Source organism: Pelophylax lessonae, assembly GCF_965119305.1.
Source record: "Pelophylax lessonae genome assembly, chromosome: 5".
Classification (NCBI taxonomy): Eukaryota; Metazoa; Chordata; class Amphibia; order Anura; family Ranidae; genus Pelophylax; species Pelophylax lessonae.
The window spans coordinates 392,573,391-392,592,972 of NC_138772.1; the positions used below are offsets into that span (position 1 = coordinate 392,573,391).

Consider the following 19,582-nt stretch of genomic DNA (forward strand, 5'->3'; position numbering starts at 1 on the left):
GTATTTAGCCATTTGCCTGGAGTTCAGCTTTAATGTACAGATTCAACTGAACAGCACTTCAAGAGGCAATTTGTTTAAATATACTAAGCAGCTTAGCTTACTTCCACATTTAGAAAACGGAATAAAAACCTGGAAAAGTGACATGTACCTCAGAAAAAAATCCTTAATCATGGGCATTCTCTGGATTTCACCATGCATGAATTTTATAGAAGCCCCCAATTTTTTTAATAAAACATCCCTTTTGAAAGCACATGATGTTTGGTCATACCAAAATATCTGTTGCTACGATAAAAAAAACATTTCAACACTCTTTAACAAGAGCACCATTTCATGGAACTTCAGCTTCATGTGCAAACCATTATGATAAAGAAAATAAACTTGGCATTTTTTGACATACACACAGGTAATTTACCTTTTAGTACTCAGTAGGTTCTACAGCTTCTCATGACACCCTGCAGTGACATAAGGCACTTAACAGAGGTATGCATAGTTTTGTATGTAGCCTTTGTGAAGATTTATTTTTGTAAAAAATAACTCTTTTCCAGAGTAGCACATTTAAATAGACAAACTAAAACATGCAAAGCCATATTAAATATTATATTTCTGGACCCTGGCATACCAAAGTAGGACAGTAAAAAAATCTAAAACATGCAAAAGAACATTTTCAGTGGTAAAAACGAAACATGGAAAAGTTAGGAACAGTAGACAAAGCTGATTTATGAACAACCTTTTAGAAAATATTTTGCTGTATAAAAAGGCATTGAAACTTGAAAGCAATGTAAAAGCATTTTTAGAACTATGTGAATACCAGAAGGTAGAGCATATATTATACATTCACTCACAAAATAAGTACTTATTTGCAAATAATATATATTAACACTTCAAATTCATTTGCATTGAATGTCTTTTCTGAATGTCTCTTCATTGGAGAGGAGAAAGCTATCTTTGAAAGGAAAATGGGTATAAAAAGATACCACTAAATGTAGAATACATATCATCAGAGTCTGAACTGGCAAGCTTGCCTCCTGTTAAGACAATGGCGACTTCATCTCCAGCCTTCAAATGCAGAACAAGGTTAAATGTCCCTACACCACCACAAATTTGTCTTCCCGGTCTGAAGTCGCTGTATTCCAGAAGCTCTCTTCTGTATCCAGATGTATGCAACTGTGCCACGCTGACATTAGACACTGACAGCACAGCCTCTATGTAACTTTCCTGCTCTGGAGTGAGGACCGCAGTGACCAAATATCGACCTTCAATGGGAGCTGTGAAGATTCCTGCAGTAAAAACACAGCAATTAATTCCAAATTACAGTCATCTTTCCTTTACATAGCACTAGAACATTCCACTGCACTTTCCTAAAAGCATTGAACCACTGAACTCATTTTGTAACTCATACGAGAATTAAAGTCTAATCATCTTAAAGTACGGAGATTGGGGTATGTGACCTAAGGACTACAAGACAACTTAGACTTATTTTTGAATTGCCACAATAAACATAAGGAAATAGACTAAGGAAGAACATAAAAACTTCATGCAGACAGTGGTCAGAATGAAAGAAAGTCAATGAGGAAAGGAAAAAATTCCAGAGGACATCACACAAAACCCTCATGTTAGGAGTAGAGGCAGCGTTAGCCTAGACTCCGTCCAGGCCATGCCCCCAATGCGTTTCACCCCACCCACGGGGCTTAGTCATGGGGAAAATAATGAAAGTCATGAGGACTGTACACAACATTAGTAAAAGTTACCATGTTTGGATCTAAAGACAATAACATTAAGATAAAATAACCCCATAAAATTAGCTACATTGTAAACTACACTTTATGTAGCACCTGGGGCTGTAGTTTCAGTGTATATTGCCCTAGAATACACAAAGCAGGGAAAGCTTATGGTCCATGATGAAGTATAAAAAAAGAGGAATGGGCAGTTGCTCAGGGCCTCAGACTCCTACAAGGACCATTGGGATGATAATAAAAAAAAAAATTCTGCACTTCCGTAGTCTTTATAGTGAGTCCATTTGAGTTTGGCAAGCCCTTTGATTTTTTCCAGGTGTTCAGTTATGGCAGTCTTTGTATTGGTCTCAATTTAGATTTCTTTCATGACGATCAAACAGTCATACGCAATACATTTGCACACTCTATACCTGAAAAGCACTTTGTAAATACTATCTAGAAAAACATTAATAATTTGAAACGAGAATACTACATATATAAGCTAATTCAAATTTAAACACTGCCTTTGACATCCTGCAGAAATGCTTTAAAAACTCAAGGCATAAGCAAAACACAAATGTCTGGGTATACTGACCATCAGATCCAAATGAACTGGTGAGTGGGCTCATGAACTGAAAACAGTCTGGGGGCCATGGTACAATTAATCCACCACTGCTTAAAGTGGTATTAAACATAAAACTTTAATATATTGCAGCTTACCAATCAGATGTTGGGGCTGCATTTGTTTTCTTTTTTTCCCTCTGTTTTTACCTGACAATCTGGCCAGTAACACACCTCCTGTATTAGAGTGCACCCCCCCCCCCCCCAATCTAGACAAATAAACACAGGAAGTATTTAAATATTTTAAAGAATTTAATTACACTACAAAATGAAGCCAAACTTCAGCTAACACTTTATAATCAGTTAAAGCAAAGATTTTTTTCTTCTTTTGAGATGAAGGTTTTACATAAATAAATAAAAGCTCATTATTGTAAGAACCCCTGCCAGTGGTAAATGGTTTGTATCATACTGTAAACAGATACATCTGGGAGAGAGCTTGTTCTTTTGAAAGACAACATTGGCTGGATCGCCAGATGAAAATAGAAGGAAGAAAGCCTTAAAGTGATTGTGAAGTCTCGTTTTTTTTTTTTTTTCTCTAAAAATAACAAACATGTTATATTTACTTGCTCTGTTTCAGTGCATTTACACAGAGAAGCCCAGATCCTCCTCTTTTCAGGTTCCTCTTCTGCTCTCCTTACCCCTCCCTCCTGTTGAGTGCTCCCACAGCAAGCAGCGTGCTATGGGGGCACCCAAGCCGAATCACAGCTCCCTGTGTCCATTCAGACACGAGCCCCGGCCCACCCTCTCCTGATTGGCTAGCTGAGTTTGATTGACAGCAGCAACAACCAATGGCCCAACTGCTTTGCATCAGCCAATCAGGATAGAGAATCTCGGACAGCTGAGACACTCGTAGACATTGCTGGGGAGAGGGACCACAGGTAAGTATTAGAGGGGCTGGGGGGAGCTGCTGCACACAGAAGGCTTTTTATATGTTAATGCATAGAATGCATTAATATAAAAAAGCCTTCTGCCTTTACAATCCCTTTAAAAATCGAATGCAGCTATTACATCTGAGATGTGGTAAGCTGCAATAAAATAAATATTTTCTTTGGATTTAATTACGCTTTAAAGTAGTAATGGTCATATAACAGACAATACTACAAGTTCTTCAGTTGACCGAACACACACCTAACACTATAATATTTAAATAAATTGGAAAATAACTTGGTATAAATAAAAAAATAAAAAAAAAAGAAGAGCAATACTTCCATGCAGCCGGTTCTACGGGTTGCTGGGAATTTGGCAATTGAAGCTTTTTGAATAATGTTAAAAGCTTCTTCCTATTTTTAGGCTAAGTTCAACTGGGCTTTAAAAAGCTGAGGAAAGTAAAATACATAATAGCCAATTCATTAGTGAGAGAACAATATTTAACTCTTTCCTAGAGAACTGTTTGAGATCTAGATGGAAGAAAGCTGTTCCACTTTCTCTTGGTATTAATTTCATGTCTTATGGTATATACAGTATAAAAGAAGACTAAATGCCAAGAATCATTTTTCCTGAATAAAAGCCATTCCGCGGTAAAGTAATAAAACACTACATTTTACAAGGCTAAATTATAGAATTTAACTACACATAATTTTATCAGGTCATTTTAGAAGGACTGAAATTTTGGCTAGTTTTCCATGGAAAACTGAGTACTTTAACTGTACATTGTGTGCAACAGGGAAAGTCAGAATAGTAAAGTAATCTGAAAGAGAAAATGGTATGGATACCAAGAAGGCCATAGATTTTCGAACAAACTGCAACAAAAACATTTTCACAGTTGTTAGGTCAGCTATCTTGCGGTAAGAACCTGATTTAAGATATATTACCTCATACAATATATTTACCTATATATTTTCAGCACTCAAAATGATTTTAAAAAAACCTGCTAAATCAAAATACTTTAATTTTTGTACATTTACATCTTATATAAAATAAATCTGCTATAGCAGGGATGTCAAACTCAAATTCATCACGGGCCGCATCAGCATTATGGTTGCCCTCAAAGGGCCGGTTGTATCTGTAAGACTTTATAAATGTATCTACTGCAAGTCTGAAAAGGAGGGTCGCACACCGCTGGTATCAACCACAAGTAACTTTACTGGAGACTGCTCAGAGAACATGGTTCTGCCATGATGTTCTGTCTGAAGTCTCCAATAAAGTTTCTTGTGGATGATACCAGTAGTGTGCGACCCTCCTTTTCAACTGGCATAGAATCGTAGTATTCTCATAATACTTATAAGCAGATGTCTAGAGCACCCCTCCCCCCCTTACATCAAATGTCTAGAGCCCCCCCACCATCAGAAGTCAAGAGTGCTCCACCCTCCCTTACATCACAGTGCACCCCCTTACTTTGTGCTACTGTCAGGAAGAAGCTAGGGGTGAAGCCGCAGGAGAAGTGCGAGGGCCACAAGAAATGGCCTGGAGGGCCTCATTCGGCCCCCGGGCCTTGTGTTTGACACGTGTGTGCTATAGCATTCAAAAATAAATACAAATGTTTCAGAAGGATTCCCAAAAGTGGAAATATGTGAGATAAAGATGGTATTCTAGAAAGGTATGGTGCTGCATTCTGTTATATCCCATAAACTTTCTATTCACTAACTTCATAAAAGAACTACTGCCTGATATTATGATACTTATGTGAACCTAAATGGGTAATAAACACAGGACCAGCAAAAACAGCAAAGTTACAGGTTTTATAAATATACAGTATACTATTGGTACCTTTTTTTTTACATAAAGCTAGTTCAACAAAACGGTTAATAAAAATCAGGAAAGGCTTCAAAAGTGGAGCTATTCCCAAGAGCTAGAAGGGGTTACTATTTTGTAAAATCCAGGTCAGGTAAGGCCTACATATTTATATTAAATCATGGTTTTAATTGAAGTTTCCAAATACATTAAATGATGAATCATCAAATCACTGTGTTTTAGGAGGACTTCCAAATAGTTTACAGATGTTATCTTTGCCAAATCGACTTTATAAAGTCCATATGTGATCATGGAAGACAGCAGGAATGTTTCCAAACGGTATTGTGTGGGGTGCTCTTTAGGTGACCCATATAACTGATTATGGCCAACATTGTGGCATACAGTTTTTAGGTGGAGTGGTTTACAGTATTACAGTCTCAAGAATGCTGATAGAACAAAACACAAGTATGATTTAAAGTGGTTCTAAAGGCAGAAGGTTTTTTACCTTTACTGCATTATATGCATTGAGGTAAACAAAGCTTCTGGTGTAAGCCCCCCCCCCCCCCCCCAGCTACTTCTTACACTCACCTAGGCCTCCTCTTAATCCAGCAATCTGCATGAGAGCAGCAGCTATCCTATGTCTCTCTTTCCTCATTGGCTCACACAGCAGTGGGAGCCATTGGCTACTGTTGCTGTCAATCACAGGCAGTGAGATAATGAGGAGAGTGTGGGGGCGGGGCCGAGCCATGCTCTGTGTTTAAATGAACAATGTCCATTCACAGGAGTGTGGCTTGGGAGCGAGCCTGCTCGAGTGACCCCAGAGTAGGAGGCTTGCTATTGGATGCACTCAGCGGGGAAAGGGGGGGGGGCAGAGCCAGGTTTCCCCGCAGAGGATCCACAAAGAAGGGGATCAGGGCTGCTCTGTGTGCAAACCCATTGCATAGAGCAGATAAGTGTACCATTATTTATTTATTTATTTTTATTTTCAACCTTTAGAATTACTTTAAATACAGAACTTGAAACCTGTCACTTTAACAACCCAAAATAATCTGCTCACAAGTATGAAGAGCAGGCATCTACAGGTTAATACCTACAGGTGTCAAAGATATTGTCGGGATCCTTTCTCATCTTGATCAAGCTCTGCCCTGTCAGATGTCAATAGCCTGTTGTGAACTGACTCTGGGTCACAACTTTCTAAAACAAGTAGTTGTGTGGCTGCCAAGATGAGCCCCTTATGTCAAAACTTTGAATCATTGGCCAGGAGCACGGATTTGTCAATAAGGATAAGGAGTCTGACAGCAGTCGCTTTAAAGGACATCTCCACATTAGAGACACAGATGGTCATGAAAACGAGTTCTTTTCCTTGCTACCATCTGTTTTTTGCTGTCTTTTCCCCCTCTAAAATACACTTTTCCTCTCACTTCTGTCTCCATGTTCAGATTGAACGGGAAGAGGGGAAAATCTTACCAGTGGAGATACAGACAGCTTTAAAACTTGACAGAATTACTAACCCCACCCTATCCAAAGCCTAAAGAATATTTTGGTTATGCATGGGCTTTAACCACTTGCCGACCATCCCCCGCACAGTTAGAAAGCACCCCCTAGGGACATACTTAACCCTTTGATCGCCCCTGGTGTTAACCCCTTCTCTGCCAGTGTCATTAGTACAGTAACAGTGCATATTTTTAGCACTGATTACTTTAGTAATGTCACTGGTCCCCTCAAAAGTGTCAAAAGTGTCAATTAGGTGTCGCAGTCTTGATAAAAATTCGCTATTTGCCGCCATTACTGGTAAAAAATAAAATAAATAAAAATGCCATAAATCTATCCCCTAATTTGTAGACGCGATAACTTTTGCGCAAACCAATCAATATACACTTTTTGGGATTTTTTTACCAACAATATGTGGCAAAATACATATTGGCCTAAAATAAATAAATTTTATTTATTTATTTTTTTCAGAATTGTCGTTTTTTTTTTGTTTATAGCGGTGATCAAAATACCACCAAAAAAAGGACATAAATTTTTCTTGGGTACAGCGTCGCACGACCCCGCAATTGTCATTTAAAGTAATGCAGTGCCGTATAGCAAAAAATGGCTTGGTCATTGAGGGGGTAAAACCTTTTAGTCCACAAGTGATTAAATTGATCTCTTTCAAATGTATTTATAAAAAGCATTATAAAGACTATTATGCCCCTTTTAAAACAAGAGCAGGACTCTCAGGTTAAACAATCTATGAAAGAAAAATTCCAAACCAGACGCACAAAAATTCACTAAGACTTTTGTGTTCTGCATTTTCTATTGGATAATGCCAGAACCTATAATACTTTATTAACTATTTTAACTATACATTTGGAATACATTTAAGCATTGCAATATCTGTTTTCTTCATTATGGATGTTTTATTCATGTGTGGAAAATCCCTGCATAATATTTTATGGATGCAAGAGAAAATGTACTGTATATAAGATGATAGTACTAGATATTGGAATTATTTGTAAAACTTGGCTGGATAAGCCTGAAATCATAGATAAGTGTAGTGAAATACGCTAACAGGTAGATAGGTCATTGATAAAGTGTTGGGAGAAATGTTATATGCATACATTTGAATACTGTACTAGCAGCAGGTATGCAGGTCTTCTAATGCAGGCATAGATTAAAACAAAAAGCCATTGGTTTTAAAGAAGGAGATATAACTGGCCATACAACATAAGGTAGACCTAAATGGTGATCTGTAGTTTCTTTACTTATATGTGGACACCAGATATACCTGTATTTAGGCCATGGATGGTTCAAATCTCGGCTGGTTCAGCAGGGAACGCCCGAGATTCAAACCATCTATGGGCAGGCTGAATGTACCCAATTGACTTGGGTACATCCAACATGTCGGATTTTTGCAATGCGATTATTGCCAGCGGCTAGCAATAATCATGGTGTTCTCCCAGAAGGGACGGCTCCCTGTAACCCCCCGCTACCCGCCGGGAGAATACAATAGCTCTGTGGGAGGGTTTCCCCCATCAATACTGTCTGGTCGTGTTGCATGAAAGAAAATCTCACCATCCATGGCCTGCCATAGAGGCAACACCAGAGCTGCAACCGCTACGCAATCATAGCTCCCAACTGTCCCTGATTTTGAGGAACTGCCCCTGATTTGGGACAAAGTCCCCCTGTTCCCCTTGTTTGTCCCTCATTTTGGTCTGATCTATATAATTGTATATAAAATGCACTTTTATTTTTCAAAAAGTGTTTCCTGGTGCTAAACCTTTCATCCAATTTCTAAATTGCTGCATTTGTAAATTTCAAAAGCCAGTATAAAGGAATAGTAGTGGTAAAATAAAGCACTTGTGGGTTTAACTCAGGGATCCTCAAACTATGACCCTCTAGCTGTTTGCGGAACTACACATCCCATGAGGCATTGTAAAACTTTGACATTCACAGCCATGACTAGGCATGATGGGAATTGTAGTTCCTGAACAACTGGAAGGCCATAGTTTTAAGACCCTTGGCTTAACTAATCATGTTTTTGTATCATTCTCCTCAAGGGGATGTGGCAGGGGTGTGTGTCCTAGGTCTACATACTTTTGGTAATAGGTGTCCCTCATTCCCATCTCAAAACATTCGAAGCTATGCACAATGGATAAATGATAGTCTACCTAAATCCATCCTTTATAAAAGCATCCCATTTCTTTGACAGCAGAACCCACTGTTATCACTCTAAGTGGGAAAAATAAGGAATTAGTCAAAAATAGTAAAAAAATTGCCACAAGTCTTATTGTTGCAGGCCTGTGGTTACTCAAAAGCTTCCCTAGACTTGCTCATTCCCAAGCAACATTATACTTACCTTTTCTTCAAGACTGCTACATTAAGTGACAACTGACAAGAGGCAATTGAAATAGCCAGTACTTTTAGGTATGGAGGAGCATGTGACTCACTTTGTGCGCTGGGACAAACAGGGCTGTCACACAGAGTCCATAGCATTGTGTAAGCTACAACTCTGGCAACTCACACCTTACATAGTTTTTTCCTACTTCCAGCAACTGAATTGAACAACTGTATGTATCTATAAAGCAGCCTTTTTCAACCAGGGTGCCTTGAGGTTCCTTCAGGGGTGTCTTGGGAAAATGCCTAAAAATTGCCCAAAAATGTATACAAGCCAGCAGGTGGATCAAGCCTGCCTTTTAGTTACAAAAAGCCACAAGTTTTTATAGTGCACCATTTCAACCTTCCAGCCACCGGCGTCCTAACAACCAGTGACGTTGTCAGTGTTTATAAGAAGGGTGTTTATCATCTGCACAGCATCCTTGTTTGACCCTCCCCTGCCCCTCTCCTTCAACACCGGGGTCACATTAGCTGAGTGATGGAAAGAAACTGAGGGAGAGGAGAAATACTGGAATAGTAGTCAGTAGAAGTGGGCTTGGGATCCTAGTCCCAACCCACCTGCCCGATCCCGCCAGGAAGCCGACACTGCACACTGCTAATGACAGGCAGTCACACATTTCCTGGTCCGCAGCAGCACAGATTGGGAAATGTCTCACTGCCTGTTATTAGTGGTGTGCAGTGTCGGCTTCCTGGCGGGATTGGGCACGTGAGTTGGGACCAGGATCCCGAACATGCCTGAGCCCAATCTCTGCTAGTCGGTATCAGTGTGCAAAAGTGTATTTGCTTTGGAGAATAAATCACCTCTAATGTTGGGTGTCCTACTAGTGTCGATGCTGCCAGAATATGTACAACTATTAGAATCAATTTTTACATTTTAGAATGGGTTGCCTTGAGAGCTTTACATCATTTTAAAGGGTGCCTTGAGATTGTCCATAATTTTAAAGGGTACCTTGATTAAAAAAAAGTTGAGAAACACTGCTATAAAGGGCATGGAAAAGCACAGATTCACCAAAAAATGTAGACAACCAGAAATGTACTGGTTGCTGTTTTGAGAGTATCTCTCTAGATCAGTAACACACATATCTTTGCAATCCATGTAACTGTTAGAGGTTTCATCACTTCTACAATACAAAGATTTAATTCATTGAAAGTCTAGAGTCTTATCTTGTGACCGCTCTTTCAATACTGTGTTGCATATTTTAAAGATGGCAGGCTCTCACATGGTTTGCTTGCGTGTTTGAACTTATGAATAGTATATTAGTATAAATGTGTCTAGAATGTTCTCTTGACAGCTGTGACCACAGTTATACTAAAATGAACAGAGGAATGACTGAGAAAAAGACATAGCTTTTATCTCATGCTTTACTTGTTTTAGTTGGGCCTTTCTATGCAGTCTTGTTCTATATTATGCATGTTGACTCACTTTACAATCTTGGTTTGCAAAACGACAGAGAAAGATGAATCTAAAAGACATCTGCGTGCTCATATATTTAAGGTGCCCAAAGATATTATATGACAGTCTCACAATCTTGATTTGTTTGGCCAATCAGGCAATGATCCAATGTCTATGGGGTGGCACACAATAAGCATGAACAGGAATTCTTGTTAAACACAATGATCAAGCAGATTAGAAAATTATTGATTTTCCTGGCACCTGGGCTTTCTCTCACTGCTCCACCATCCTAATCAATTACCATGGTAAGACAAATTGTTCATGCATATCTGACACATTCTCTGTACTGTATATAGCCATATTCAAGGGACCCAATTCAGAAAGTATGGAGGCTGCCATCAACTGTTTTTGAAGGTGCATGTTCCAGGGTTGTCATTCTCTTTTTTTTTTTAAAACACCAAAAATACATACACAGGTCAGTTACCTGGAACAGAAGGATGAAAATGACAGCCCTCAAACAAGCAGCTTATAAACAAGCAAGCCCTAGAAGCCCTTTAGTATCTGGAAAGGCTTCTTTGAGGCTCATGCAGACAGTTCTGCATACCACTGGTATAGATACAGGGAATACCAAAGTGCCTCTGATCTTCCATCCATTGCCATTCTTTAGAAGCTGTTCCCCTTATCTCAATAAAGTTACCAATAGGGATAGGCTCAGGCGTGTTCGGATCATAGTCCCAACCCACCTGAGCAATCCCGCCAGGAAGCCCTCACTGCACATCGTCAATCATAGACAGGCATTTCCCAGCCTACAGTAACACATAGATATGCCCTGACTTGGCTGCCTATGATTGGTGGTGTGCAGTGACGGTTTCCTACCAGGATTGCTCAGGTGGGTTGGGACTAGGATCCGAACACGCCTGAACCCATCCCTAGTTTCCAATCTACAGCTACAATGCATCCGGAAAATATTCACAGCACTTCACTTTATTCCACATTTTGTTATGTTACAGCCTTATTCCAAAATGGATTAAATTCATTATTTTCCTCAAAATTCTACAAATAATACCCCATATTAACAATGTGAAAGAAGTTTATTTGAAATCTTTGCAAATTTAAAAAAAAAATAAATAAAAAAACCCCAAAAAAATCCCTTGTACATAAGTATTCACAGATGCTGCTTAATACTTTGTTGAAGCACCTTTGGCACCAATTACAGCCTCAAGTCTTTATGAGAAAGATGCTACAAGCTTGGCACACCTATTTTTAGTCAGTTTCTCCCATTCTTCTTTGCATGACTTCTCAAGCTGGGGAACGATGGTGCACAGCCATTTTCAGATGTCTCCAGAGATGTTCAATCGGGTTCAAGTCTGGGCTCTGGCTGGGCCACTCAAGGACATTCACAGAGTTGTCCCGTAGGCACTTCATTGTTATCTTGGCTGTGTGCTTAGGGTCATTGTCCTGTTGCAAGATGAACCTTTGCCCAAGTCTGAGATCCAGAGCACTCTGGAGCAGGTTTTCATCAAGGATGTCTCTGTACATTGCTGCATTCATCTTTCCCTCAATCCTGCCTAGTCTCCCAGTTCCTGCCACTGAAAAACATCCCTCACAGCATGATGCTGCCACCACCATGCTTCACTGTAGGGATGGTATTGGCCAGGTTATGAGCGTTGCCTGGTTTCCTCCAGACATGATGCTTGCCATTCAGGCCAAAGAGTTCCATTATTGTTTCATCAGACCAGAGAATTTTGTTTCTCATGGTCTGATAGTCCTTCAGGTGCCTTTTGGCAAACTTCAGGTGGCCTGTCATGTGCATTTTACTGAGGAGTGGCTTCCGTCTGGCCACTCTAACATTCAGACCTGATTGGTGGAGAGCTGCAGAGATGTTGTTCTTCTGGAAGGTTCTCCTCTCTCCATAGAGAAACGCTAAAGCTTTGTCAGATAGACGATTGGGTTCTTAATCACCTCCCTAACTAGTGCTCTTTCTCCCCCGATCACTAAGTTTGGCCGGATGGCCCGCTCTAGGAAGAGTCCTGGTGGTTCCAACCTTCTTCCATTTAGGGATGATGGAGGCCACTGTGTTCATTGGGACCTTCAATGCTGCAGACATTTTTCTGTACCCTTCCCCAGATTTGGGCCTTGATACAATCCTGTCTTGGAGGTCTACAGATGATTCCTTGGACTTCATGGCTTGGTTTGTGCTCTGACATGCACTGTTAACTGTTGGATCTTTTATAGACAGGTGTGTGCCTTTCCAATCATGTCCAATCAACTGAATTTACCACAGGTGGACTCCAATAAGTTGTAGAAACGTGTCAAGGAGGATCAGTGGAAACAGGATGCACCTGAGCTAAATTCTGAGTGTCACAGTAAAGGCTGTGAATACTATTGTACATGAGAATTTTTTTATTTATTCATTTATTTTTAAATAAATTTACAAAGATTTCAAACACACTTCTTTCGCATTGTCATTATGGGGTATTGTTTGTAGAATTATGAGGAAAATAATGAATTTAATCAATTTTGGAAAAAGGCTGTAACATAACAAAATGTGGAAAAAATGAAGCGCTGTGAATACTTTCTGGATGCACTGTATGGCTCCTTCTGGTTTTTTGAGCTGTAGCAATCTTAATTTACAGAAGTGTCCTGCCAATAGAAACTGTATGCTTAAAGTGATAGTAAACTCCACTTTGCAACTTTTACCTACAGGAACGTTTAAAATAAAGCTTACCTGTAGGTAAAATTATATCTTCTAAATTTTCAAGGTTAAGAAGATATTCACATGTTTTGCAGCCAATGCATGAGCACTGTGCTCTTAAAGTGACAGCATACCAAGTATGTTGTCCCTTCAGATCGCTGTGCAATGATTGTGGCTCCTGTGCACATGCACGGGAGTAACATCATTGCAGCTCGGTCATTTAAACAACCAAGGCCTGTGAACTTAGAAGGAAGGCTGAGTAAAGATGGAAGCCCTGTCAACAGTGACAGAGTACGGCTGGAGGGCTTCATTTTACAGGTAAGTCTTTCATAGCATGCTAGTATGCGATGCATATTAGCACATCATGCCTTTACCTTGCAGGGGCCAGATTTTAATTTTTTTTTCAGGATTTACTTCTGCTTTAAAAGAGAAGTATGGCCCAAACTTTTTTGATCATACTTCTCTTGTGGGTCACAGGAGTGCACTTACATTTGCTCTCTTGTGACCCAGAGTCAGCTAATAGTTGGCTATTTCTGCTATTAGTTGAAAGGGCAGAGCAGCTCCAGGCTCTGGAAAGATTCTGTCAATATTGTCGGGATCCACCAGGCTGCCTGATTAACAGCTGTCCCTGGCTCTCAGTGCATGGCTGAGAGCCAGAGCCAGCTGCGCCCGCCCCTCTCCTGTCCGATGTTCCCATAAATCCTGGAGTGGAAGACGGAAAGCGGAGCAATCTGCAGTTGCGTGATAGCTCGGTTCTCAGTCTCACAGCCAATGTGGGACAGCTGCAGCACCACACCAATGCTGCAGAATGGAGGGAAGTATGTGTGTTTGTTTTTTGAACTGCCATACTTCTCCTTTAAATGTCTAGTAAAGTAAGGCACTGTTATTGGCAAAAACATGTTATATCTTACTATGTGCTCCCAAAAAAATTTCCCATAGATTCTAATTGAAATACCAGAAAGATTATATATACCTTATGCCAGCATACCTATTATTATTATAATCAATGCAAAAATGTGAAATATAAAAAATTAAAAAATCATTTGTGTTAAAATTCCTTAACACAAATGATTTTAAACATTTATACATCCCATAGTCGTGACCTCAATTGTGAAATCGCTGGCATATGCCCGACCTGCAATGGTGTTACACACTTTCACAATTGAGGTCACAACTATTGGATGTATAAATATTTAAAATCATTTGTGTTAAGGAATACGTTTTTTATATTTCACATTTTTTGCATTGATTATAATAATAATAGTAATAGGTATGCTGGCATGAAGTATATATGATCTTTTTGGTATTTCAATTAGTATCTATAGGAAATTGTTTTGGGGAGCACATAGTAGGATATAACATGTGTTGCCAATAACAGCGCCTTACTTTACTAGGCATTTATTTTTTGTGTGAACTGCACTTAAAGGGGCAGCAGTGATTGATTGGTTTACAGTATTAATAGAGGTTGGCACCTTCTTGATGTATAAATATTCATACTTCTCCTTTAATAACTAGGACAGCAGCAAGGGAGAGGAGGTATCACAGTATAGGGAGTTGTCATTTTGGATGTCCCCTGTGGAAGCTTTCCCTTTTCTGTGTGACTACAAAACATCTCTCCCCATTCCGTATCTCCATAACAAAAGGGGGAGGTGTTTTGTAGAACACTAGGAGAGAACAATGCAGAGTTGATAACATTGCTTGTGATTTCCGTGTAGCAAATCCATATCACACAAGAAGTTAGGAAGAAGCCCACTGGAAGTCAATCATCTGAATATGTGTTTTTTTATTGTGCCCAGTCATACACTTTACCAGATATTTTTTAATTGGTTGCAATATGATCCAATATCTTACATGTGAAGCTTGCCATTTGTCCTGCCTAATGCTGTTAAAAAAAGCGTACAGGTTTCTGACTTCTTTTCCTAAATAAAAGACTGAGCAGTTCCTCTAACCACTTTAGTTTCCCCTAGCTTACAGTTCACATACAGCAGGAGCAGTGTCTCCTACACAAGGAATCCGGTGATATGACCCAACTCTTAACAATTCTATTTTTTTGCTGCTTTAACCTTTATCTACTAAACAAACAAAAACAATCGCATTAATAATGTGCTACTACTGCTGGGTGGCAGTGGTGGTGAAAGAGGTGCAATAGCCAGCCAACATCTCTGACCACCAAATAACAAAATTACAAGTACCTGGCTGCAAAACAAATCCAAACACATAACCAAAAACTACCAGCCAAAGGCATAATGCACATGGATCAGTGATGTGTTTTTTCACACTAATATATTTTTACAATTGTAGTGTTCCCTTCAAATGGGGAACTAATGACTATTGCTGCTCGTTCTTTCTGACCTAGCCACAGACAATTCAATCCATAATATATTTTAATGAACATAAAAAAGATCTAAATGATTCACTTAAAAGAGTATCCAGGCTGTCTGAGAATTCAATAAATGAGTTTTAGAACTTGCCTTCCCTGACCACTGTAACTGCAGATACTGTAAAAGAGTTCAAAGTTCACAGCAGCATCAATGAAAACTCTCTTTCGGCAGCTAAACTTCCCTTGACCCCCCCCCCCCTTCCCTTTAGAGCTTCTGTTGTGTGTTTACATTAGAGATGGCAGCAGTGTCACTGCTGGGAGGGGGGAACAATAGAAGCTGTCCGGTGGTGTGAGAATAACTTGAATGTTTCTGGTGAGAAATTTTGAGGATACATTTCTCCATAGAGCCTGCAGCTACATATGTCAATGAGAACATGTTTTAAAGTTGATTCCTGTTTACTGTTAAAAATACGGAAATATCTGAATGTCCATAGCCTGGCCATAGATTCAATTTAAAAGAGAGGTGTGGGATTAAAAGAATAAAAATAAACAATTATACTCACCCATGTAGATACAGCATCGAACCGATGCTGCATCTGTCCCCGCCGCCTCTACACCAAGAACTGAGTAATCAGTTAATTGCTTTGTTCCTGGGTCCACTCTGAGCACAGTTAGGGTGACTGTCAGTCACTGCTCTCTGCTCTGCCTCTCCAACACTTACTGGCACACCGGACTGTGGGGATGGCGGCTGGCATAGGCTGTTTTTATTTTTCTAATAAAATAAACATGTTATGCTTACCTACTCTGTGCAGTGGTTTTGCACAGGGCAGCCCAGATCCTCTTCTTCTCGGGTCTCTCTTTCATGCTCCTGGCCCCTTCCTCCTGTTGAGTGCCCCCACAGCAAGCAGCTTCCTTGTATCCATGAGCTAGCTGCTGGTCAGGCACCTGGGCAGATCCCAACATTATTGTCGGTATCTCGGCAGAACCTTGACCAGCTCTGTGATATCAGCCAACAGCGGGCTTCAGCCAGGAGTCAGAACTAAGTGAACTCCTTTGACCTACAGGAGAAGTATGGCTAAAAGAGCTTTGGTCATACTTCTCCTTTAAAGTAAACCTGTAGAGAGAGAAATACAAAGACTACCATTTCAGACCTCCTTCCAAGATTTCTAGTTGTTTGGCTGTCCATGACTTTTCATATACTGTCATAGTGTAAGAACATACAAGTTTAGAAATCCAAAACCGGAACTCCCAATCTGCATGCATTTTCTGGATCAGTGCCTCACAAAATGGTTTCGGAATCCTGCAATATTAGTAACTTGACCACTAATGTTAAGTTTATTAAATAAATGTAAGATTCTGGTACCTCTGGTACCCTTATTTTCCATTTTCTTTCAATATGCGTCCCACCTTTCTAATTAGGTGGTACGCATACACCTTTAAGACGGATGACGTCATCCCCGAGCGCCGCAGAGCGGCTATTTCAACCGCCGGCGTTCTCTCTCACGTTGTTCGTTCTAACCGCATGGTTAGTTCGTTCAAGCCGTCTGCAGATCAGCCATACTTGATGTCACTCGCTCCTGTATCTCGCTACCTGAACTAGTTTCATTACTGATCCCGTATCTCGCTACCGGATCACTCTTGGCTTACTGCTTTCACTCTCTATCCCTGTGCCCGTCCCTGCCTGTGTGTCCACATGCTTACAAGCTTGTCTTTCTACCGGAACCTCCAGCTATTCTCTTTTACTTGGAACAGACCGGAACCTCGCTACTGATCCCTGTATCTCGCTACTGGATCACTCCCTCACTACTGGACCCTTCTACTACTAACCTTACTAGTGATAAGTACCCCACAGGGGAATCCTCCATAACCTTACTTACACTATCTACCTCTGCACATTAAGGACTGTTACTATCTATGCATACTAATTCTATCATCTGCACTATTACATAGATTGCTAGCTCTTGAGTCTACTACCATCTATCCTTGCACTGGGTTAGTCTATCCTGTATTTGTCATCTGCTGTCCTTACCACCTGTTACCATACTCGATTACTAACCTATCTGCATTCTACCTAATACCATCTAATACTCTCCTGAACATTTCTATCAAGTGCTTACCATCTCTGTCACTGTTCACACCTGTCCCTTCAGCACATCATCTTCATACTATCATATACATCCTATCACTCCAGGAAAATCTTATTGAGTGTGTATATCTGTATGCTAAGCTGACAGGCCCACAGTGATGAGTCTGGAGAGTTGGATCTGGTTATTCAACACAACTCTACATGACTACTGAGTGGAGATTCTGCAGCTGCAAATCCAGCCTACTACAAAAACGCAGGAGCGTTACAATAAAGTGGTGCAAAAAACACTGATCAAACCGACCCAGTGCTTCAGATGTGGATATGGCTGAATATGGCCTCAGCCAGCGTTGCTCCAGCTACGTCCCTGACATTTTATCCCACGTATGCCCACACTTTTGAATCAGTGCCTTACAGCCACTTCCACTTTCTGAATATGGGTAGGGACATCCGTTATCCTCCAGCTTTGAACAGCGCTCCAAGTTTACATGTGCAATAAACACTGATGCAATGTACAGTGACCAGATTTCAGTTTACTGTAGTCTAATCAACTACAGTAAACCTGTACTCCATTTATTAACGTACAGTACCCCGAAACTTGGTAGCAAGCCCCCAAATGTGCCTACATCTACCTATACAATGCTTATCTGCTGCCCCAATCCAATACTTCTGCCTGAGAAAAAAATAAGTACTTTGGGGTATAGGGTGCAAAAGAAACCCTCACCTGTCCCCCATAGATTGGCAATATGTACATGAGTCTATTGCCAAGTCAAAGCATTATCACATGGGATTTAAGATTATGTTAATAAAGTTAAGAGAGTACAAATCTAGTTTAAGAGATAGTTTCTAATGTGTTGCTATGGAATAAAGGCCATTGTACATCATATCTGCACATTGCACTTTATTTAATAAATAAGAACATGTGTTATTTTTTAACCTCCAACTGTCAGTGCTGTTTTTTCTTCCACAGAAGAGTCATTTACATTTATTCACTAATCTAAATTAATAAAAAGGACAAGTAATACATACTGTATATCGGCAGAGTCAGATGGAATGCAGTGGTATAATCAATGACTCATGCTCAAATATCTTAAGTGTTCCAGCATGGTAAACTCCCACCATCACCAGATGAGGTAAGAATGACTTATACTTTTTTTTTTTTTTTAAACTTCTTAGTCTCTCATGGACTGCATAGGAAAATACTCCCACTGATTGGCCCCTATGGTAACACACAGGCAAGGGTTGGCTATTTGTTCTGCTAGTGAAGTTACAACTTCCATTATCCATTAGAGATTTTACATTCCCTTCACACTGCAGGATGTGCATGCAAGACTCTTCCCCGTTAAAATGCTTTTTCCATTAGATACTTATATATGTACACAGACCATATAATACATATCACCTCTAAACACACATGAATGCATGCCGACCCATGGTTAGGATTATCTGCAGCCCGTAACCACTCACATGCTGCATGTTGTTGTCATTAAAGACATGTGGCAGATACCTTAGACTTAATGTGTTCCATAAATGTGACAATAAAGGCTACATGTGTTCTCTGGCTACTAGAACTCCAAGGCTAGTTAGGATTGATGTTGAACTACACAAGGAGGGAAACTTGTAATGGATAACAAGCCTTAGAGTCAATAAAATATACCACAATAAGAAATAGCTTTACCATTTCATAGGTTTCACCTGGAAACTATATGGCTTTCTAGGAAATAAAATGCATCTAAGTAAAATAACAGCTAAACCACACTTGTACAACCTCAGATATAGCAAACAAATGTAAAAAGTAAAGGATTTTTTTTGTAATTAAATGGGAATGCTAGAAATTAGGGATGCACCGAATATTCGGCGGCCGAACATTATTCGGCCGAAAATAGAGAAAATAGCACTTTCGGTGTTCGGCCGAATAAGTCAAAAGGCTGAATAATTTTGTGCCGAACAATGTCAGCTTCTGCCCGGACCGCTCCCCTTCCTCATTGCGGCTCCCGGCTCCCTTCTCACACGCCGCCGGTGTCCTGTCCGGCCGCGAGTAGGGGGTGTGACGTCACGCGCGCGTCCCGCCCCCTGCTCCTGACTGCGGCTCCTTCACACTAGGTCCAGCGAGCGTGACACTATGTGCACGCCCCGCCCCCCTGTTCGCGGCTTTTGGCTCCGACCTGGCTGCAGTTCAGGTATGTGGAGCTGAGCACATTTGGGGGAG

General features: G+C 40.3%; 1 protein-coding gene across 1 annotated transcript in view; it reads right to left on the reverse strand.

Moving 5' to 3' along the window:
* Window positions 1-218: 218 nt before the first annotated feature.
* The window catches only part of EMILIN2 (elastin microfibril interfacer 2), a 93,662-nt gene continuing 74,298 nt past the window's right edge, over window positions 219-19,582 (reverse strand). The window contains exon 9 of the mRNA XM_082259553.1: window positions 219-1,277. Within this exon, the coding sequence (XP_082115679.1) occupies window positions 940-1,277 (338 nt within the window). The 3' untranslated portion in view covers window positions 219-939. The remainder of the gene's footprint in view (window positions 1,278-19,582) is intronic.